At 41.1% G+C, this 19,376-nt stretch overlaps 1 protein-coding gene across 1 annotated transcript in view; it reads left to right on the top strand.

Annotated features, from left to right (window-relative positions):
* The first annotated feature begins 368 nt into the window (after positions 1-368).
* Positions 369-19,376, top strand: part of LOC149457047 (rho GTPase-activating protein 6-like) — a 92,447-nt gene continuing 73,439 nt past the window's right edge. The window contains exons 1-4 of the mRNA XM_089684126.1: positions 369-438; positions 548-678; positions 7,813-7,860; positions 14,527-14,750. Coding sequence (XP_089540252.1) covers positions 416-438; positions 548-678; positions 7,813-7,860; positions 14,527-14,750 — 426 coding nt within the window. The 5' untranslated portion in view covers positions 369-415. The remainder of the gene's footprint in view (positions 439-547; positions 679-7,812; positions 7,861-14,526; positions 14,751-19,376) is intronic.

Raw genomic sequence — 19,376 nt, 5'->3', positions numbered from 1 at the left:
TCTTTTTTTTAGTGTTTTTAGTTTTTTTGTGTTTTTTTTGTTTTTCTTTTCTTTTTTTTTGTGTTTTTTGTTTCTTTTTTTAGTGTTTTTTTTCTTTTTGTAATGTTTTTTTATTTTTTAGTGTTTTTTTTTTAGTTTTTTTCTTTTTTTGTGTTTTTTTTCTTTTTTTGTGTTTTTCTTTTCCTTTCTTTAGTAGTTTTTTTTCTTTTTTTTTAATTTATTTATTTTTTTTTAGACCAATAGAATCCGAATCCTTTAAATGACAAAATGTTTTCACTTGTAGGACAGACTCTCCCCCCCCCCCCTTCCCTTCTCCTCCCCTGACTCTCCTCTTTTGTGTGTCACTGTAATCCCCTGTGCCTGGGACATTTCCTGCACACAACCTGCAGTCGGCGCAGACCAGGCGAGGATCGCCATGGAGGACGGTGAGCGGAGAAGGTGAGGCAGATCGATCGATTTTGTGACTTTAAGGAAAGACTGGAAGTGTGATCTGCGCAGATCGATGACTTCTCTCGGATTTTTCTCTCTTTTTTCCCCCTCTGTTCAGGAGGTTGCAGTCAGCCATGTGCCTGCCGGCCGTCCATCTGCAAAGTCTGTCTGAGCTGGAGAGGTTCCGTCTGCAGGAGATCGCTCTGGGCAACCTGCGGGAACGAGGACTGAGCGTCGCGCCAAAGCCGGGTGAATTATACAAATATAAACATTATACATATTAAAATGCATATTAAATATAATTATTATAAATATTATTATTATTTATTATTATACAGGATTTATATAGTGATTTATATAGGATTTAAATATTTAATTGCATATTAAATACATATTATTAGTATGCATTTTAAAATGCATATTAAATAAATATAAATATGACACATATTTAAATGCATATTAAATAAATATAAATGTTCTACATATTAAAATGCATATTCAATATCATTATTCTAAATATTAAAATGCATATTAAATACATAATTATAGTATTCATATTAAAATGCATAATAAGTAAATATTATACATATTTAAATGCCTATTAAATAAATATATATATTATATATGTTAAAATGCATAATAAATATAAATATGACACATATTTAAATGCATATTAAATATAAATATTATACATATTAAAATGTATATTAAATATAATTAATAGAAATATTAAAATGAATATTAAATACATATTAATAGTGTGCATAATAAAATGCATAATAAATAAATATTATATGTATTTAAATGCATATTAAATATAAATATTTTACACATTAAAATGCCTATTAAATAAATATATATTATACATGTTAAAATGCATAATAGATATAAATATGACACATATTTAAATGCATATTAAATATAAATATTATACATATTAAATTGCATATTAAGTATAATCATTATAAATATTTAAATGTATAATAAATACATATTAATAGTATGCATTTTAAAATGCATATTAAATAAATATAAATGTGACACATATTTAAATGCATATTAATAAATATTAATATTATACATATTAATATGCATATTAAATATAATTATTATAAATATTAAAATGCATATTAAATATATATTAATAGTATGCATATAAAAATGCATAATAAATAAATATAGATAGTAGGCATTTTAAAATGCATTTTAAATAAATATAAATATTGTACATATTAAAATGCATATTACAAATAATTATTATACACATTTAAATACATACTAGGGTCGCTCCAAACCATGGCACCACCTGCCTGGAGTTTGCATGTTTTCCCTGTGCCTGTGTTGGTTTCCTTGGGTACTCCGGTTTCCTCCCACACTCCAAAGAGTGTATGAATGTAAGTTAGGGACCTAAGATTGTACGCTCCTTGGGGGCGGGGACTGATGTGAATGTACAATATATAGATGTAATGGCACTATATAAGTACCTCTAATAAATAGATAAATAAATATTAAATAGATAATAATAGTATGCATATTAAAATGCATATTAGATAAATATAAATAGTACCGGTATGCACATTAAAATGCATATTTAAAAATATATATTTTATATGCATTAAAATGCATATTAAAGAAATATATATTTTACACACATTAAAATGCATATTAAATGAAAAAAATTGTATGCATATTAAATAATTATTAAATAAATATAAATATTATACCTCAATAAAATGCATATTAAATAAATATAAATAGGATGCATATTAAAATGCATATTAAAAAAAATATATTTTATACACATTAAAATGCATATGAAATACATATGAATATTATACATATTAAAATGCATATTAAATAAAACAAATGGTATGCATATTAAATGATTATTAAATAAATATAAATATTATACCTAAAAAAATTCATATTAAATAAATAGAAATAGTATGCATATTAAAATGCATATTCAATACATATAAATATTATACGTATTAAAATTAATTTTGAATAAAACAAATTATATGCATATTAAATGATTATTAAATAAATATAAATATTATACCTAAAAAAAATGCATATTAAATAAATAGAAATAGGATGCATATTAAAATGCATATTAAAAAATATATTTTATACACATTAAAATGCATATTAAATACATATAAATATTATACATATTAAAATGCATATTAAATAAAACACATTGTATGCATATTAAATGATTATTAAATAAATATAAATATTATACCTAAAAAAATGCATATTAAATAAATATAAATAGGATGCATATTAAAAAAATATATTTTATACACATTAAAATGCATATTAAATACATATAAATATTATACATATTAAAATGCATATTAAATAAAACAAATGGTATGCATATTAAATGATTAATAAATAAGTATAAATATTATACCTAAAAAAATGCATATTAAATAAATATATTTTATACACATTAAAATGCATATTAAATACATATAAATATTATACATATTAAAATGCATATTAAATAAAACAAATTGTATGCATATTAAATGATTAATAAATAAATATAAATATTATACCTAAAAAAATGCATATTAAATAAATATATTTTATACACATTAAAATGCATATTAAATACATATAAATATTATACATATTAAAATGCATATTAAATAAAAGAAATTGTGTGCATATTAAATAATTATTAAATAAATAAAAATATTATACCTAAAAAAATGCATATTAAATAAATATAAAAAGGATGCATATTAAAAAAATATATTTTATACACATTAAAATGCATATTAAATACATATAAATATTATACATATTAAAATGCATATTAAATAAAACAAATTGTATGCATATTAAATGATTATTAAATAAATATAAATATTATACCTAAAAAAATGCATATTAAATAAATATATTTTATACACATTAAAATGCATATTAAATACATATAAATATTATACATATTAAAATGCATATTAAATAAAACAAATTGTATGCATATTAAATGATTATTAAATAAATAAAAATATTATACCTAAAAAAATGCATATTAAATAAATATAAATAGGATGCATATTAAACAAATATATTTTATACACATTAAAATGCATATTAAATACATATAAATATTATACATATTAAAATGCATATTAAATAAAACAAATTGTATGCATATTAAATGATTATTAAATAAATATAAATATTATACCTAAAAAAATGCATATTAAATAAATATATTTTATACACATTAAAATGCATATTAAATACATATAAATATTATACATATTAAAATGCATATTAAATAAAACAAATTGTATGCATATTAAATGATTATTAAATAAATAAAAATATTATACCTAAAAAAATGCATATTAAATAAATATAAATAGGATGCATATTAAACAAATATATTTTATACACATTAAAATGCATATTAAATACATATAAATATTATACATATTAAAATGCATATTAAATAAAACAAATTGTATGCATATTAAATGATTAATAAATAAATATAAATATTATACCTAAATAAAATGCATATTAAATAAATATAAATAGGATGCATATTAAAATGCATATTAAAAAATATATATTTTATACGCATTAAAATGCATATTAAATAAATATAAATAGGATGCATATTAGAATGCATAATAATGGAAATGTGCGAGATACCGCAGAGCAGTGAAGGAAGCCTTTGTGCCTAGTCAAACTCTTGTGAGGCGTCGATGCACTAGGGCAGTCCATTCATTTGAATGGGATGCATGCAACAGTAGGGGCAACAAAAAAAAAAGATGCATGTGTTCTGGCAGCAAACAGCACTGCATTTTGCATCTGCCAGCAAGGTGTATTGGGGTGCCATTGTGGTGTATTGGGGTGCCATTGTGGTGTATTGCACATTTCACCCCAATGCTGTAGTATGGATGGACAATCAAATGGCAACCAGCCCGACCTCTAACCAGCCTTTGCAGCAAGGAGCGCATGGAAGGGCGTGTCAAAAACAAACAAAAATTCCCAGCTCACTTACCAGCCAGCCTGCAAAAAAACCCAAACTGACCCCGCCTAACATGTGCAAACATGCTGTATGTGTAAGCTGCAGTGGCCACGTCAAGGCACCCCAACGTACTGCAGTCCAGGGGCGGACTGACAACTCATGGGGCCCCCCGGGGCAATAGGGGATCATGGGGCCCCTGTGTCTTTGCCCAAACTCAAAAAAGCCTATGAAAAAGGTACCAGGGGCATCTCATGGGGCCCCCTACTGACCCCGGGCCCTCGGGCAGTGCCCGAGTTTCCAAATGTTCAGTCCGCCCCTGCTGCAGTCCTACCACTTTGAGAACACGTACTCTTGGAAATGGTGCCTTTGCCTCTGCGGTACATGCTTGCTAAATTTATTTAAGATGCATGTAACTATTTTCGAGGCTATACCTGATCTTCTCCGGCACAGAAAATACTGGGATTGGATGCTCAGGGGCTGTAAGAAAATGTTACTCTGATTTATAATTTTTAGCAAAATTAAAACTCAGAGAATACCCATATGGAAGAAAAATATATGTGAAGTATATTTTAAAAATATTCTTCCAAAATATATTGCCATATATTTGAAATGCTACAATGTTGGCCACATTCAATATATATATATACTGCATGATGAACTGCGTTTTTATTACAAAATATTATTATTATTATATTAAAATATATGAAATATATTTAAAAAATGCATTTCAAATATACTGTATGTCTTTAAAAATACAAGTCTACATTTTTGGAACGCATTTACAAATGTATGTAAAAATATATGTTAAAATGATTTTTTTTAGATGTTAAAAAAAAATATGAAGGATATATTTAAAAAATAGATATTATTAAAAATATATATTTTCTTTAAATATATTCTTCAGATAATATATTTTTACATATATTCGTAAAATGCATTCCAAAAAATATCGATTTGTATTTTTAAAGACATACAGTACGTTTGAAATGCATTTTTAAAAAATATATTTCATATATTTTGTAATAAAAATTGAATAGTGCCAAAATTGTAGCATTTCAAATATATTTGGGAAGAATATTTTTAACATGCAGTATGTATATATATATATATATATATATATATACAGTCATGGCCGAAATTGTTGGCACCCTTGATATTTTTCCTGAAAATCAAGTATTTCACACAAAAAAGGTATTGCATTAACACATGTTTTGCTATACACATGTTTATTCCCTTTGTATGTATTGGAACAAATATAAAACAGAGGCAGAAAAGCAAATATGACATAATGTCACACAAAACCCCAAAAATGGGCTGGACAAAAGTATTGGCACCCTTAACTTAATATTTGGTTGCACACCCTTTGGAAAACATAACTGAAATCAGTCGCTTCCTATAACCATCAATAAGCTTCTGACACCTCTCACCCGGAATTTTGGACCACTCTTCCTTTGCAAACAGCTCCAGGTCTCTCTTATTGGAAGGACACCTTTTCCCAACAGCAATTTTAAGATCTCTCCACAGGTGTTCAATGGGATTTAGATCTGGGCTCATTGCTGGCCACTTCAGAACTCTCCAGCGCTTCTTTGCCATCCATTTCTGAGTGCTTTTTGACGTATGTTTGGGGTCATTGTCCTGCTGGAAGACCCAGGATCTTGGACGCAAACCCAGCTTTCTGACACTGGGCCCTACAGTGCGACCCAAAATCCTTTGGTAATCCTCAGATTTCATGATGCCTTGCACACAGTCAAGGCACCCAGTGCCAGAGGCAGCAAAACAACCCCAAAACATCATTGAACCTCCACCATATTTTACCGTAGGTACTGTGTTTTGTTCTTTGTAGGCCTCATTCCGTTTTCGGTAAACAGTAGAATGATGTGCTTTACCGAAAAGCTCTATCTTGGTCTCATCTGTCCACAAGACGTTTTCCCAGAAGGCTTTTGGCTTACTCAAGTACATTTTGGCAAACTGTAGTCTTGCTTTTTTATGTCTCTGTGTCAGCAGTGGGGTCCTCCTGGGTCTCCTGCCATAGCGTTTCATTTCATTTAAATGTCGACGGATAGTTCGCGCTGACACTGATGCTCCCTGAGCCTGCAGGACAGCTTGAATGTCTTTGGAACATGTTTGGGGCTGCTTATCCACCATCCGGACTATTCTGCGTTGCAATCTTTCATCAATTTTCCTCATCCGTCCACGACCAGGGAGATTAGCTACAGTGCCATGGGTTGCAAACTTCTTGATAATGTTGCGCACTGTGGACAAAGGCAAATCTAGTTCTCTGGAGATGGACTTGTAACCTTGAGATTGTTGATATTTTGCCACAATTTTGGTTCTCAGGTCCTCAGACAGTTCTCGTCTCCTCTTTCTGTTGTCCATGCTTAGTGTGGCACAGACAGACACACAATGCAAAGGTTAAGTGAACGTCTCTCCTTTTTATCTGCTTTCAGGTGTGATTTCTATATTGCCCACACCTGTTACTTGCCCCAGGTGAGTTTACAGGAGCATCACATGCTTGTAACATTCTTATTTATCCGCAGTTGTGAAAGGGTGCCAATACTTTTGTCCAGCCCATTTTTGGAGGTTTGTGTGACATTATGTCGAATTTGCTTTCTTTCCTCCCTTTTTTTGTTTTGTCCCAATACACACAAAGGGAATAAACATGTGTATAGCAAAACATGTGTTAATGCAATACGTTTCGTGAGAAATACATGATTTCCTGGAGAAATATCAAGGGTGCCAACAATTTCGGCCATGACTGTATATACACACACACACACATATATATATATATATATATATACACACATACATACATACATACACACACATATATATACAGTATATATATATATACATATATATATATATATTTATTGAAATATATTTCGAAAAATATTGAATACGTCCAAAATTGTAGCATTTCAAATATATGTCAATATATTTGGGAAGAATATTTTTAAAATATATTGCAAATATATTTTTCTTCCATATGGGTGTAACTTTTTTTCGAGGCTATACCTGATCTTCTCGGGCACAGAAAGTACTGATATTGGATGCCCAGGGGCTGGAACAAAATGTTACTCCGATTTATAAAATTTTTAGTGAAATTAAAACTCAGAGAATATTTATATGAAATTCTGGTTCAGCAGATTGCCCCCAGGCGGAGGTTCGCTGAGTGACTGAGGGATTGAGCAGATAGGGAAAGGACATTTTCCCAGACTGGGAGGAAATGATTTGTTTATTTTAGGGATTCCCTCTGGATTCTTTTTTCCATCGTAGACATCGATATGTTTGGCTGAATCATTTTGCTTACCCCCTTCTGTTGGTGGATTTCTCATATCTGCACAGCGATGCTGAGATGTTGTTTGTTGTTGCAGGTTGGCAGAGTGCCAGGAAATCGGAGAAACGCAGACAAGACCGAAGAGGTATCTATGGAATACGTTGTGTCCCTAATCTAATCTTCTGCGTCTAGATGGAGAACACCCATCCGTGCTGCACTGATATTACACCCACCTGTACTGTCCTCCTGTACTTCTCACCTGTGCTGTCCTCCTGTACTTCTCACCTGTGCTGTCCCCCTGTACTTCTCACCTGTGCTGTCCTCAGGTACTTCTCACCTGTGCTGTCCTCCTGTACTTCTCACCTGTGCTGTCCTCCTGTATTTCTCTCCTGTGCTGTCCTCCTGTACTTCTCACCTGTGCTGTCCTCCTGTACTTCTCACCTGTACTGTCCTCCTGTACTTCTCACCTGTGCTGTCCTCCTGTACTTCTCACCTGTGCTGTCCTCCTGTACTTCTCACCTGTACTGTCCTCCTATACTTCTCACCTGTGCTGTCCTCAGGTACTTCTCACCTGTGCTGTCCTCCTGTATTTCTCTCCTGTGCTGTCCTCAGATACTTCTCACCTGTGCTGTCCGCCTGTACTTCTCACCTGTGCTGTCCTCCTGTACTTCTCACCTGTACTGTCCTCCTGTACTTCTCACCTGTGCTGTCCTCCTGTACTTCTCACCTGTGCTGTCCTCTGGTACTTCTCACCTGTGCTGTCTTCCTGTACTTCTCACCTGTGCTGTCCTCTGGTACTTCTCACCTGTGCTGTCCTCCGGTACTTCTTATATGTGCTGTCCTCCTGTACTTTTCACCTGTGCTGTCCTCCTGTACTGCTCACTTGTGCGTCTCTCCTTTACCACTCACCTATGCCTTCTCCGGTACCTCTCACCTGTGCTGCCCCTTGTACCTCTCACCTGTGTTGTCCTGTTGTACCTCTCACCTGTGCTGTCCTCCTGTACAGCTCACCCGTCCTGCTCATTGTACCACTCACCTGTACTGTCTTGCAGTACCTCTCACTTGTTCTGCTCCCCTGTACCGCTCACCTGTGCTGTACCCTTATACCACTCATTAGTGCTGTCCTCTTGTACTGCTCACCTGTGGTACCCTTTTGTTCCACTCACCTGTACTGCCCTCCTATACTTCTCACCTGTGCTCCTGTATGGCTCACCTGTGCACTCCTGTACTACTCACCTGTGCTCTCCTTCTGCACAGCTCACCCGTGCTGTCCTCCTGTGCCACTCACCTGTGTGGTCCTGCTATACCTCACAATTGTGCTGTCCTGCTGTACCACTCACGTGTGCTGTCCTCCTGTGCAGCTCACCTGTATGGTCCTGCTATACCCCACAACTGTGCTGTCCTGCTGTACTGCTGTACTGCTCACCTGCTCACCTGTGCTATCCTCCTGTACCACTCACCTGTGTTGTCCTCCTGTACCACTCACCTGTGCTGCCCCCCTGTACAGCTCACCTGTGCTGTCCTCTTGTACCTCTCACCTGTGCTGTCCTCCTGTACCTCTCACCTGTGCTGTCCTCCTGTACATCTCACCTGGGCTGTCCTCCTTTACCGCTCACCTGTACTGTCCTCCTGTACCTCTCACCTGTGCTGTCCTCCTGTACATCTCACCTGTGCTGTCCCCCTGTACCACTCACCTGTGCTGTCCTCCTGTACATCTCCCCTGTGCTGTCCTCCTTTACCGCTCACCTGTGCTACCTTCCTTTACCACTCACCTGTGCTGTCCTCCTTTACCTCTCACCTGTGCTATCCTCCTTAGCCAGAACAGTGTAATTGCAAAGGGTACAGCACAGGCAGAGGGCACAGGAAGTTATCAGGTCACAAGAATTCTGGCAGGATCTACAGGTATTTTTTGCACTTTTTGAACAGCTATAATAAAAATGTTCTATATTATGGGGGAAAATAATTCTTTGATCCCCGGCAGATTTGTCCAAGTTTGCCCACCTACAAAGAAATGAAGGGTCTATCATTGTTATCATCTATGTATTTTAAATGACAGAGACAGAATATCAACCAGAAATCCAGGAAAAACCACGAGATACAAATGTTATAAATGGAGTTGCAGTTCAGGGAGTTAAATAAGTGTTTGATCCCCTACCAACCAACAATGATTCTGGCTCCCACAGACTGGCGATGTGCTCATGTGGTACACAAATCAGTCCTGTCTATGTAAGAAGGTGCTCCTAACAACAACGCATTATGTGTATAAAAGACACCTATCCACAGAATCTCTTTCCTCCATTCAAACCTCACCACCATGGGCAAGACGAAAGAGCTGTCAAAGGACATCAGGGACAAGATTGTAGACCTACACAAGGCTGGAATGGGCCACAAGACCATCAGCAAGAAGCTTGGTGAGAAGGAGACAACTGTTGGAGCGATTATCCACATAGAGCAGAAATACAAAATAACCATCAATCACCCTCGTTTTGGAGCTTTATGTAAGATGTCTCCTCATGGGGTAAGGATGATCATGAGAAAAGTGAGGGATCAGCCCTGAAAGACACGGGAGGAGCTTGTGAATGATATCAAGGCAGTTGGGACCACAGTCACCAAACAAACCATTGGTAACACAAGACGCTGCCATGGACTGAAATCCTGCAGCACCAGCAAGGTCCCCCTCCTCAAGAAGGCACATGTACAGGCCCATCTGAAGTTTGCCAATGAACATCTAAAGGATTGGGAGAACGTGCTGTGGTCAGATGAGACCAAAATTGAGCTCTTTGGCATTACTTGGCTCTCCGTGTCTGGAGGAAGAAAAATGTGACCCTAATCACACCAACCCTTACAGTCAAGCATGGAGGTGGAAACATTATGCTTTGGGGCTGTTTCTCTGCTAAAGGTACAGGCCGACTTTGCCGCATTGAGGGGCCAATGAACCTTCTTCCTTCAGGCAGAACACTGAAGATGGGTCATGGATGGGTCTTCCAGCTTGACAATGACCCAAAACATACCGCCAAGGCAACAAAGGAGTGGCTCAAAAAAAAGCACATTGAGGTCATGGAGTGGCCTAGCCGGTGTCCAGACCTTCATCCTATATTTTATCCTATATTCTATACACATAATGACAACACGTTATGTGTATAATATACACCTGTCCACAGAATCTCTTTCTTCCATTCAAACCTCACCACCATGGGCAAGACCAAAGAGCTGTCAAAGGACGTCAGGGACAAGATTGTAGACCTGCACAAGGCTGGAATGGGCTACAAGACCATCAGCAAGAAGCTTGGTGAGAAGGAGACAACTGTTGGAGCGATTATTCGTAAATGGAAGAAAAACAAAATAACCATCAATCGCCCTCAGTCTGGAGCTCCATGTATGATGTCTCCTCATGGGGTAAGGATGATCATGAGAAAAGTGAGGGATCAGCCCAGAACTAGACGGGAGGAGCTTGTGAATGATCTCAAGGCAGTTGGGACCACAGTCATCAAACAAACCATTGCTAACTCAAGACGCCACCATGGATTGAAATCCTGCAGCGCCTGCAAGGTCCCCCTCCTCAAGAAGGCACATGTCCAGGCCCGTCTGAAGTTTGCCAATGAACATCTAAAGGATTGGGAGAAAGTGCTGTGTTCAGATGAGACCAAAATTGAGCTCTTTGGCATTAACTCGGCTCTCCGTGTCTGGAGGAAGAAAAATGTGACTGTAAGAACACCATCCCTAAAGTCAAGCACGGAGGTGGAACAATATGCTTTGGGGCTGTTTCTCTGCTAAAGGTACAGGCCGACCTTGCCGCATTGAGGGGCCAATAGATGGGACAATGTATTGTAAAATCTTGGACGACAACCTTCTTCCCTCAGCCTGAAGATGGGTCGTGGATGGGTCTTCCAGCATGACAATGACCCATAACATACCACCAAGGCAACAAAGGAGTGGCTCAAGAAGAAGCACATTGAAGTAATGGAGTCTTCAGACCTTAATCCTAAAGAAAATTTACTGAGGGAGCTGAAACTTCGAGTTGCCAAGTGACGGCCAAGAAACCTTAAGGATTTAGAGAAGATCTGTAAAGAGGAGTGGACCAAAATCCCTCCTGAGATGTCTGCAAACCTGGGAACCAACTATAAGAAACTTCTTACCTCATCCAAGCCAACAAGGGTTTCTCCACCAAGTTCTAAGTCATGTTTTGCTTGGGGATCAAATACTTATTTTACTCACCGAACTGCAACTCAATTTATAACATTTGTATTGTGTGTTTTTTCTGGATTTTTGGTTAATTTTCTGTCTCTATCATTTAACGGCCTCCCGCCCGCCATATAAGGAAATGATGGGCGCAAGGTGGTTCTCTCGTTCTGGGAGGATGTCATATGACGTCCTCCCATTCTAACCGCGCAAGCGGAGCTCCGGGAGCGCACAGCGCGGCGATCGGCAGTGCTCTGTGTCCCTCAGACACAGCGGATCACTGATCAATGGAAAGAGCGGAAGATGTCAGCTCGGTCATGTGATCAGCGGTGTCCAATCACAGCTGATCGCATGTAAATAGGGAAATTCCGGTTATCGGCATTTCTCTCCTCACGAGCTGTCACACTGACAGAGGAGAGGAGAGCCGGTAATCGGCATTCCTCGGAGGGGACATCTACACTGATCATTAGGGCACTGATGATCAGTGTGGCCCCAGCAGTGCCACCTGTCAGTGTTCATCAGTGCCAGCTGTCAGTGTTCATCAATGCCACCTGCCAGTGCCCATCTGTGCCACATCAATGCTACATAGCAGTGCCTACCAGTGCACATCAATGCCACATATCAGTGCCCATCTGAGCTGCCTTTCAGTGTCACCCATCAGTGCCAGACAGTGCCACCTATCAATGCCAATCAGTGCCACCTATCAGTGCTGCCTATCAGTGCCACCTATCAGTGTCAGTCAGTGCCACCTATCAATGCCAGTCAGTGCCACCTATCAGTGCTGCCAATCAGTGCTACCTATCAGTGTCAGTCAGTGCCGCCTATCAGTGCCAGTCAGTGTCGCCTATCAGTGTGCATTAGTGCCAGTCAGTGCCACCTAACAGTGCCAGTCAGTGCTGCCTATCAGTGCCAGTCAGTGCCGCCTATCAGTGCCATATATGAGTGCTGCCTTTCAGTGCCCATCAGTGATGCCTGTCAGTGCCCATAAGGGCCACCTACCAGGGCCTCCTCATCAGTGCAACCTATCAGCGCCCATCACTGCAGCCTCATTAGCGCACATCAGTGAAGGAGAGAAATCACTTATTTACAAAATTGTAAAACAAAAACTAAGAAAAAACAATTTTTTTTCAAAATTTTCAGTGGTTTTTGGTTTGTTTAGCAAAAAATAAAAAACCCAGAGGTGATTAAATACCACCAAAATAAAGCTCCATCTGTCTCAAAAAAATGATGAAAAATGTATATGTTTACAGTGTTGCATGACCGCGCAATTGTCATTCAAAGTGCGACAGCGCTGAAAGCTGAAAATTGGCCTGAACAGGAAGGGGGTAGAAGTGCCCAGTAGGCAGAAAGGGGGTGACAGTGCCCTGTAGGCAGGAAGGGGGTGACAGTGCCGGTAGGCAGAAAGGGGGTGACAGTGCCCTGTAGGCAGGAAGGGGGTGACAGTGCCCTGTAGGGAGGAAGGGGGTGACAGTGCCCTGTAGGCAGGAAGGGGGTGACAGTGCCTGGTAGGCAGGAAGGGGGTAGAAGTGCCCGGTAGGCAGGAAGGGGGTGACAGTGCCCTGTAGGCAGGAAGGGGGTGACAGTGCCTGGTAGGCAGGAAGGGGGTAGAAGTGCCCGGTAGGCAGGAAGGGGGTGACAGTGCCCTGTAGGCAGGAAGGGGGTAGAAGTGCCCAGTAGGCAGGAAGGGGGTGACAGTGCCTTGTAGGCAGGAAGAGGGTGACAGTGCCCGGTAGGCAGGAAGGGGGTGACAGTGCCCTGTAGGCAGGAAGGGGGTAGAAGTGCCCGGTAGGCAGGAAGGGGGTAGAAGTGCCCGGTAGGAGGAAGGCTGTGACAGTGCCCGGTAGGCAGGAAAGGGGTAGAAGTGCCCAGTAGGCAGGAAGGGGGTAGAAGTGCCCTGTAGGCAGGAAGAGGGTAACAGTGCCCAGTAGGCAGGAAGGGGGTGACAGTGCCCGGTAGGCAGGAAGGGGGGGCAGTGCCCGGTAGGCAAGAAGGGGGTGACAATGCCAGGTAGGCAGGAAGGGGGGGGCAGTGCCCGGTAGGCAGGAAGGGGGTGACAGTGCCCTGTAGGCAGGAAGGGGGTATAAGTGCCCAGTAGGCAGGATGGGGGTAGAAGTGCCTGGTAGACAGGAAGGGGGTGACAGTGCCCTGTAGGCAGGAAGGGGGTGACAGTGCCTGGTGGGCAGGAAGGGGTAACAGTGCCCAGTAGGCAGGAAGGGGGTAACAGTGCCCGGTAGGCAGGAAGAGGGTGACAGTGCCCTGTAGGCAGGAAGGGGGTATAAGTGCCCAGTAGGCAGGAAGGGGGTAGAAGTGCCTGGTAAACAGGAAGGGGGTGACAGTGCCTGGTGGGCAGGAAGGGGTAACAGTGCCCGGTAGGCAGGAAGGGGGTGACAGTGCCCTGTAGGCAGGAAGGGGGTGACAGTGCCCGGTAGGCGAGGGGTTCAAAGACACCTATGATAACAATTATAGACCCTTCATTTCTTTGTAGGTGGGCAATCATGCAAAATCTGCACGGGTTCAAATCATTCGTTTCCCCGCTGTATTTATTGTATATATACAAGACAGACAGAGAGCGAATTAGAGTTCATTGTTGGGGTGTACATACCCTTTAATTTTATGTTTCATTGTTCTGCAGATTCTCCACATGGAGTATTTGGAGTGCCTCTGTCATACGTCATTGCGCAGGACCTCGCGGAGCGCCATCGCTCCATCGTGAGTCGGAACCGCAGGGTGTTTGCGGAAGTTGAGAGCACCGTCCTTAGTTTCCGGGCCCAATCAAGACGTGCGCCCACCGCGGAGGCGTTGCTGGAATATTCGGTCTCCTCCACATTTCGGAACAGTTTTCCCCAGACAAGACGGGTAAGAGCGACTCCAAGAGTGTCAAGTCGTGCCTTGCTATCCTGACATGTCTGGTTCTAAAGTGTAATGTCAGAATTCCACCGGGAAGATTTCCCTTCACCTCCTGTCCTGCAGACATGACCAGAAGTTTCTGGAAATCCCTACATAGACAGTTGTCACTGCAACAGGTGTCCCCATTGGAAGATTTCCCTATACCTCCTGTTTTGTCTGTCAAACTGTGGGCTTCCTACGTTGGAGACACAATAGGAAGTGAAAAGAAGTCCCTACACAGACAGTTGTCACCACAACAGGTGTCCCCATATTATTTTTCGATACTTCCTGTTCTGGTGACAACTGTAAAATTCTGTGAAAACTGGTAAAACTTCTACGCCACCTTCCTACTTTATATTCTATATCTAGACAATGTTATTCTATCCCTAAAAATCTTTCTCCACCCTGTGCTCAGTAGTCACAGCAATCCACACCAACATGCAAGTGCATCCCGTCACCGGTCCTCCAATGTGCTCACCTCAAATAGTGGCCCTAACACATTCATTATTAGGTCTAGATGGGAATTTTACCCCCAGAAGGTACAAATATGTTCTTGGGATTCCTCAATATGGATCCTCTACCCATTAGGTATGACACCTGATGTGTCCCTTTAAGAGACCACTGGTCTCTAGCTGTGATCGAACATTCCTATGGCATCAGCATCATCCGGCTCCTCCCACGCGTTATGTCACATCACGTGACTTATGTCCCTGATATGTGATGTAACGCGTCAGGGTCCACGATGAAGTCATGTGATATGAGACGTAACGTGTCAGTGTCCCTGATGAAGTCACGTGATACTAGACATAATGCGTCAGGGTCCCCGTTGATGTCACGTGATATGAGATGTAATGTGTCAGTGTCCCTGATGAAGTTACGTGATACTAGACATAACGCGTCAGGGTCCCCGTTGAAGTCATGTGATACGAGACGTAACGTGTCAGTGTCCCTGATGAAGTCACGTGATACTAGACATAACGCGTCAGGGTCCCCGTTGAAGTCAAGTGATACGAGACGTAATGTGTCAGTGTCCCTGATGAAGTTACGTGATACTAGACGTAACGCGTCAGGGTCCCCGTTGAAGTCATGTGATACGAGACTTAACGCGTCAGTGTCCCTGGTGAAGTTACATGATACTAGACGTAATGCGTCAGGGTCCCCGTTGAAGTCACATGATACAAGACGTAATGCGCCAGTGTCCCTGATGAAGTTACATGATACTAGACGTAACGCGTCAGGGTCCTCGTTGAACTCACGTGATACGAGACGTAACGCATCAGTGTCCCTGATGAAGTGAAATGATACTAGACGTAATGCATCAGGGTTCCCGATGAAGTCATGTGATACGAGACGTAACGTGTCAGTGTCCCTGATGAAGTCACGTGATACGAGACGTAACTTGTCAGTGTCCCTGATGAAGTCACATGATATGAGACATAACACGTCAGTGTCCCTGATGAAGTCACGTGATACGAGACGTAATGCGTCAGTGTTGCTGATGAAGTCACGTGATATAAGACATAACGCGTCAGGGTCCCTGATGAAGTCACGTGAAACGAGATGTAACGCGTCAGGTTCCCCGATGAAGTCACGTGATATAAGACATAACGCGTCAGGGTCCCTGATGAAGTCACATGATACGAGACGTAATGCGTCAGTGTTGCTGATGAAATCACGTGATATAAGACATAACGCGTCAGGATCCCTGATGAAGTCACATGATATGAGACATAACTCGTCAGGGTCCCTGATGAAATGACATGATACATGATGTAACGCGTGGGAGGAGCCGGGTGACGCTGATGCTGCAGGAATGCTGCTTTGGGGATGCACAGTGTGATCTTAAAGTCCCTTTTTCTTTATTTATCTTGTAATTGCAATTCTTTAAATAAATGTTGGATACTGATTATACTGCACTATGATAGACCATCCCCGGGGCAGTGGAGGAGGTAGAGACCGGCGGTCTCTTAAAGGGACATACACCAGGTATCATACCTAAATAGGAGAAGATTCACATTGAGGAATCCCAAAAACATATTCATACCCCCTGGGGGGGGAGGGGGGGGGGTGGTGGTAAAATGTCCATTGCTTTATTTCACAATGCGGGACCACATATAAATGTCAGCAGCACCCTTTGTGTTGGCCACGTCACCATTTATTATTTCTTCATTTATTCATGTGGTTTTGGTTCATTATTGATTAAGTAGGAAGGGGGCGTGAAAGTTTCACAAAATTTTACAGTTGTCACCAGAACAGGAAGTATCGAAACATATTCCAATGGGGAACGCCATTGCAGTGACCACTGTCTGTGTACTGACTTCCTCTCAATTCCTGTTGCGTCTCTAAGATAGGAAGCCCAACGTCTGATTGTACTGTTGTTGGGTTAGTAATACTTTAAAGCTGAACTCCAAGATCAGCCAATATTGTCTCCATACATCCGTCATGCATTTTATTCTGGAATCTCGGTGAGATTTGTGTATTTCTTCCAAATCTGTGCAGCCATCCAGTGTGAGACTTTTCTTCCTGTAATGAAGACCGCTCACTGCTGCTCTCTCTCCTTGTGCAGGGGGACTGGTCTTGTCTCCGCCCCCTCCCGTAGTTTTTTGCAGTCAGTCAGCTCACTTCCTCCGAGCCCAGGCTGTCATGGACCCACCCCCAGCCTGTGACTGGACAGTAAACGGAGAAGCTGCATAGTGATGAGCTCATCTCTCTGTCACTCTGCTCTTCCCTCCTATTAGCATGCCGCTTGTGTCCACGTGAACTGATTGGCTCCTGGTGCTGCTTCTTTCTCTCCCACCCTGGGCACTGCTATACAGGGACTGATATCAGGTCCAATTTAGATACTTACAGAGGCATAAAAAAAAACAAAAAACGAAAGCCCAACTCTGGACTCCAGACTTCCTAGTGGGTGGCCCTCTGAAGGTTCCTCCATGCTCTGTAGTAGGGGTCTCCAAACTTTATAAACAAAGAGCCAGTTTACTGTTCTTCAGAATTTAGGTGGTTGGACTGTGACCAATAGGAGCAGAAAAGGTCCTGATGTAAATGGCAAAAAACATTGGTGTCAGTGGGAGGAATAGTGCCCCATCATTGGTGTCAGTGGGAGGAATAGTGCCCCATCATTGGTATCAGTGGAAGGAATAGTGCCCCATCATTGGTGTCAGTGGGAGGAATAGTGCCCCATCATTGGTATCAGTGGGAGGAATAGTGCCCCATCATTGGTGTCAGTGGGAGGAATAGTGCCCCATCATTGGTATCAGTGGGAGGAATAGTGTCCCATCATTGGTGTCAGTGGGAGGAATAGTGCCCCATCATTGGTGTCAGTGGAAGGAATAGTGCCCCATCATTGGTGTCAGTGGGAGGAATAGTGCCCCATCATTGGTGTCAGTGGGAGGAATAGTGCCCCATCATTGGTATCAGTGGGAGGAATAGTGCCCCATCATTGGTATCAGTGGGAGGAATAGTGCCCCATCATTGGTGTCAGTGGTAGGAATAGTGCCCCATCATTGGTGTCAGTGGTAGGAATAGTGCCCCATCATTGGTATCAGTGGAAGGAATAGTGCCCCATCATTGGAGTCTATGGGAGGAATAGTGCCCCATCATTGGTGTCAGTGGTAGGAATAGTGCCCCATCATTGGTATCAGTGGAAGGAATAGTGCCCCATCATTGGTGTCAGTGGGAGGAATAGTACCCCATCATTGGTGTCAGTGGGAGGAATAGTGCCCCATCATTGGTATCAGTGGGAGGAATAGTGCCCCATCATTGGTATCAGTGGGAGGAATAGTGCCCCATCATTGGTGTCAGTGGTAGGAATAGTGCCCCATCATTGGTGTCAGTGGTAGGAATAGTGCCCCATCATTGGTGTCAGTGGTAGGAATAGTGCCCCATCATTGGAGTCAGTGGGAGGAATAGTGCCCCATCATTGGTATCAGTAGGAGGAATAGTGCCCCATCATTGGTGTCAGTGGTAGGAATAGTGCCCCATCATTGTTATCGGTGGGAGGAATAGTGTCCCATCATTGGTATCAGTGGGAGGAATAGTGCCCCATCATTGGTATCAGTGGAAGGAATAGTGCCCCATCATTGGAGTCTATGGGAGGAATAGTGTCCCATCATTGGTATCAGTGGGGGGAATAGTGCCCCATCATTGGTATCAGTGGGAGGAATAGTGCCCCATCATTGGTGTCAGTAGGAGGAATAGTGCCCCATCATAGTGCCCCATCATTGATATCAGTAGGAGGAATAGTGCCCCATCATTGGTATCAGTAGGAGGAATAGTGCCCCATCATTGGTGTCAGTAGGAGGAATAGTGCCCCATCATTGGTGTCAGTGGGAGGAATAGTGCCCCATCATTGGTATCAGTGGGAGCAAATAGTGCCCCATCATTGGTGTCAGTGGGAGGAATAGTGCCCCATCATTGGTATCAGAGGAAGGAATAGTGCCCCATCATTGTTATCGGTGGGAGGAATAGTGCCCCATCATTGGTGTCAGTGGGAGGAATAGTGCCCCATCATTGGTATCAGTGGTAGGAATAGTGCCCCATCATTGGTATCAGTGGGAGGAATAGTGCCCGATCGTTGGTGTCAGTGAGGAGGAATAG

Source organism: Staurois parvus, unplaced genomic scaffold, assembly GCF_062004578.1.
Source record: "Staurois parvus isolate SC_StPar_1 unplaced genomic scaffold, SC_StPar_1.0 ptg000337l, whole genome shotgun sequence".
Taxonomy (NCBI): domain Eukaryota; kingdom Metazoa; phylum Chordata; class Amphibia; order Anura; family Ranidae; genus Staurois; species Staurois parvus.
Note: the sequence above shows the minus strand (reverse complement) of the source record. Positions and strands in the feature narration are given on the sequence as shown.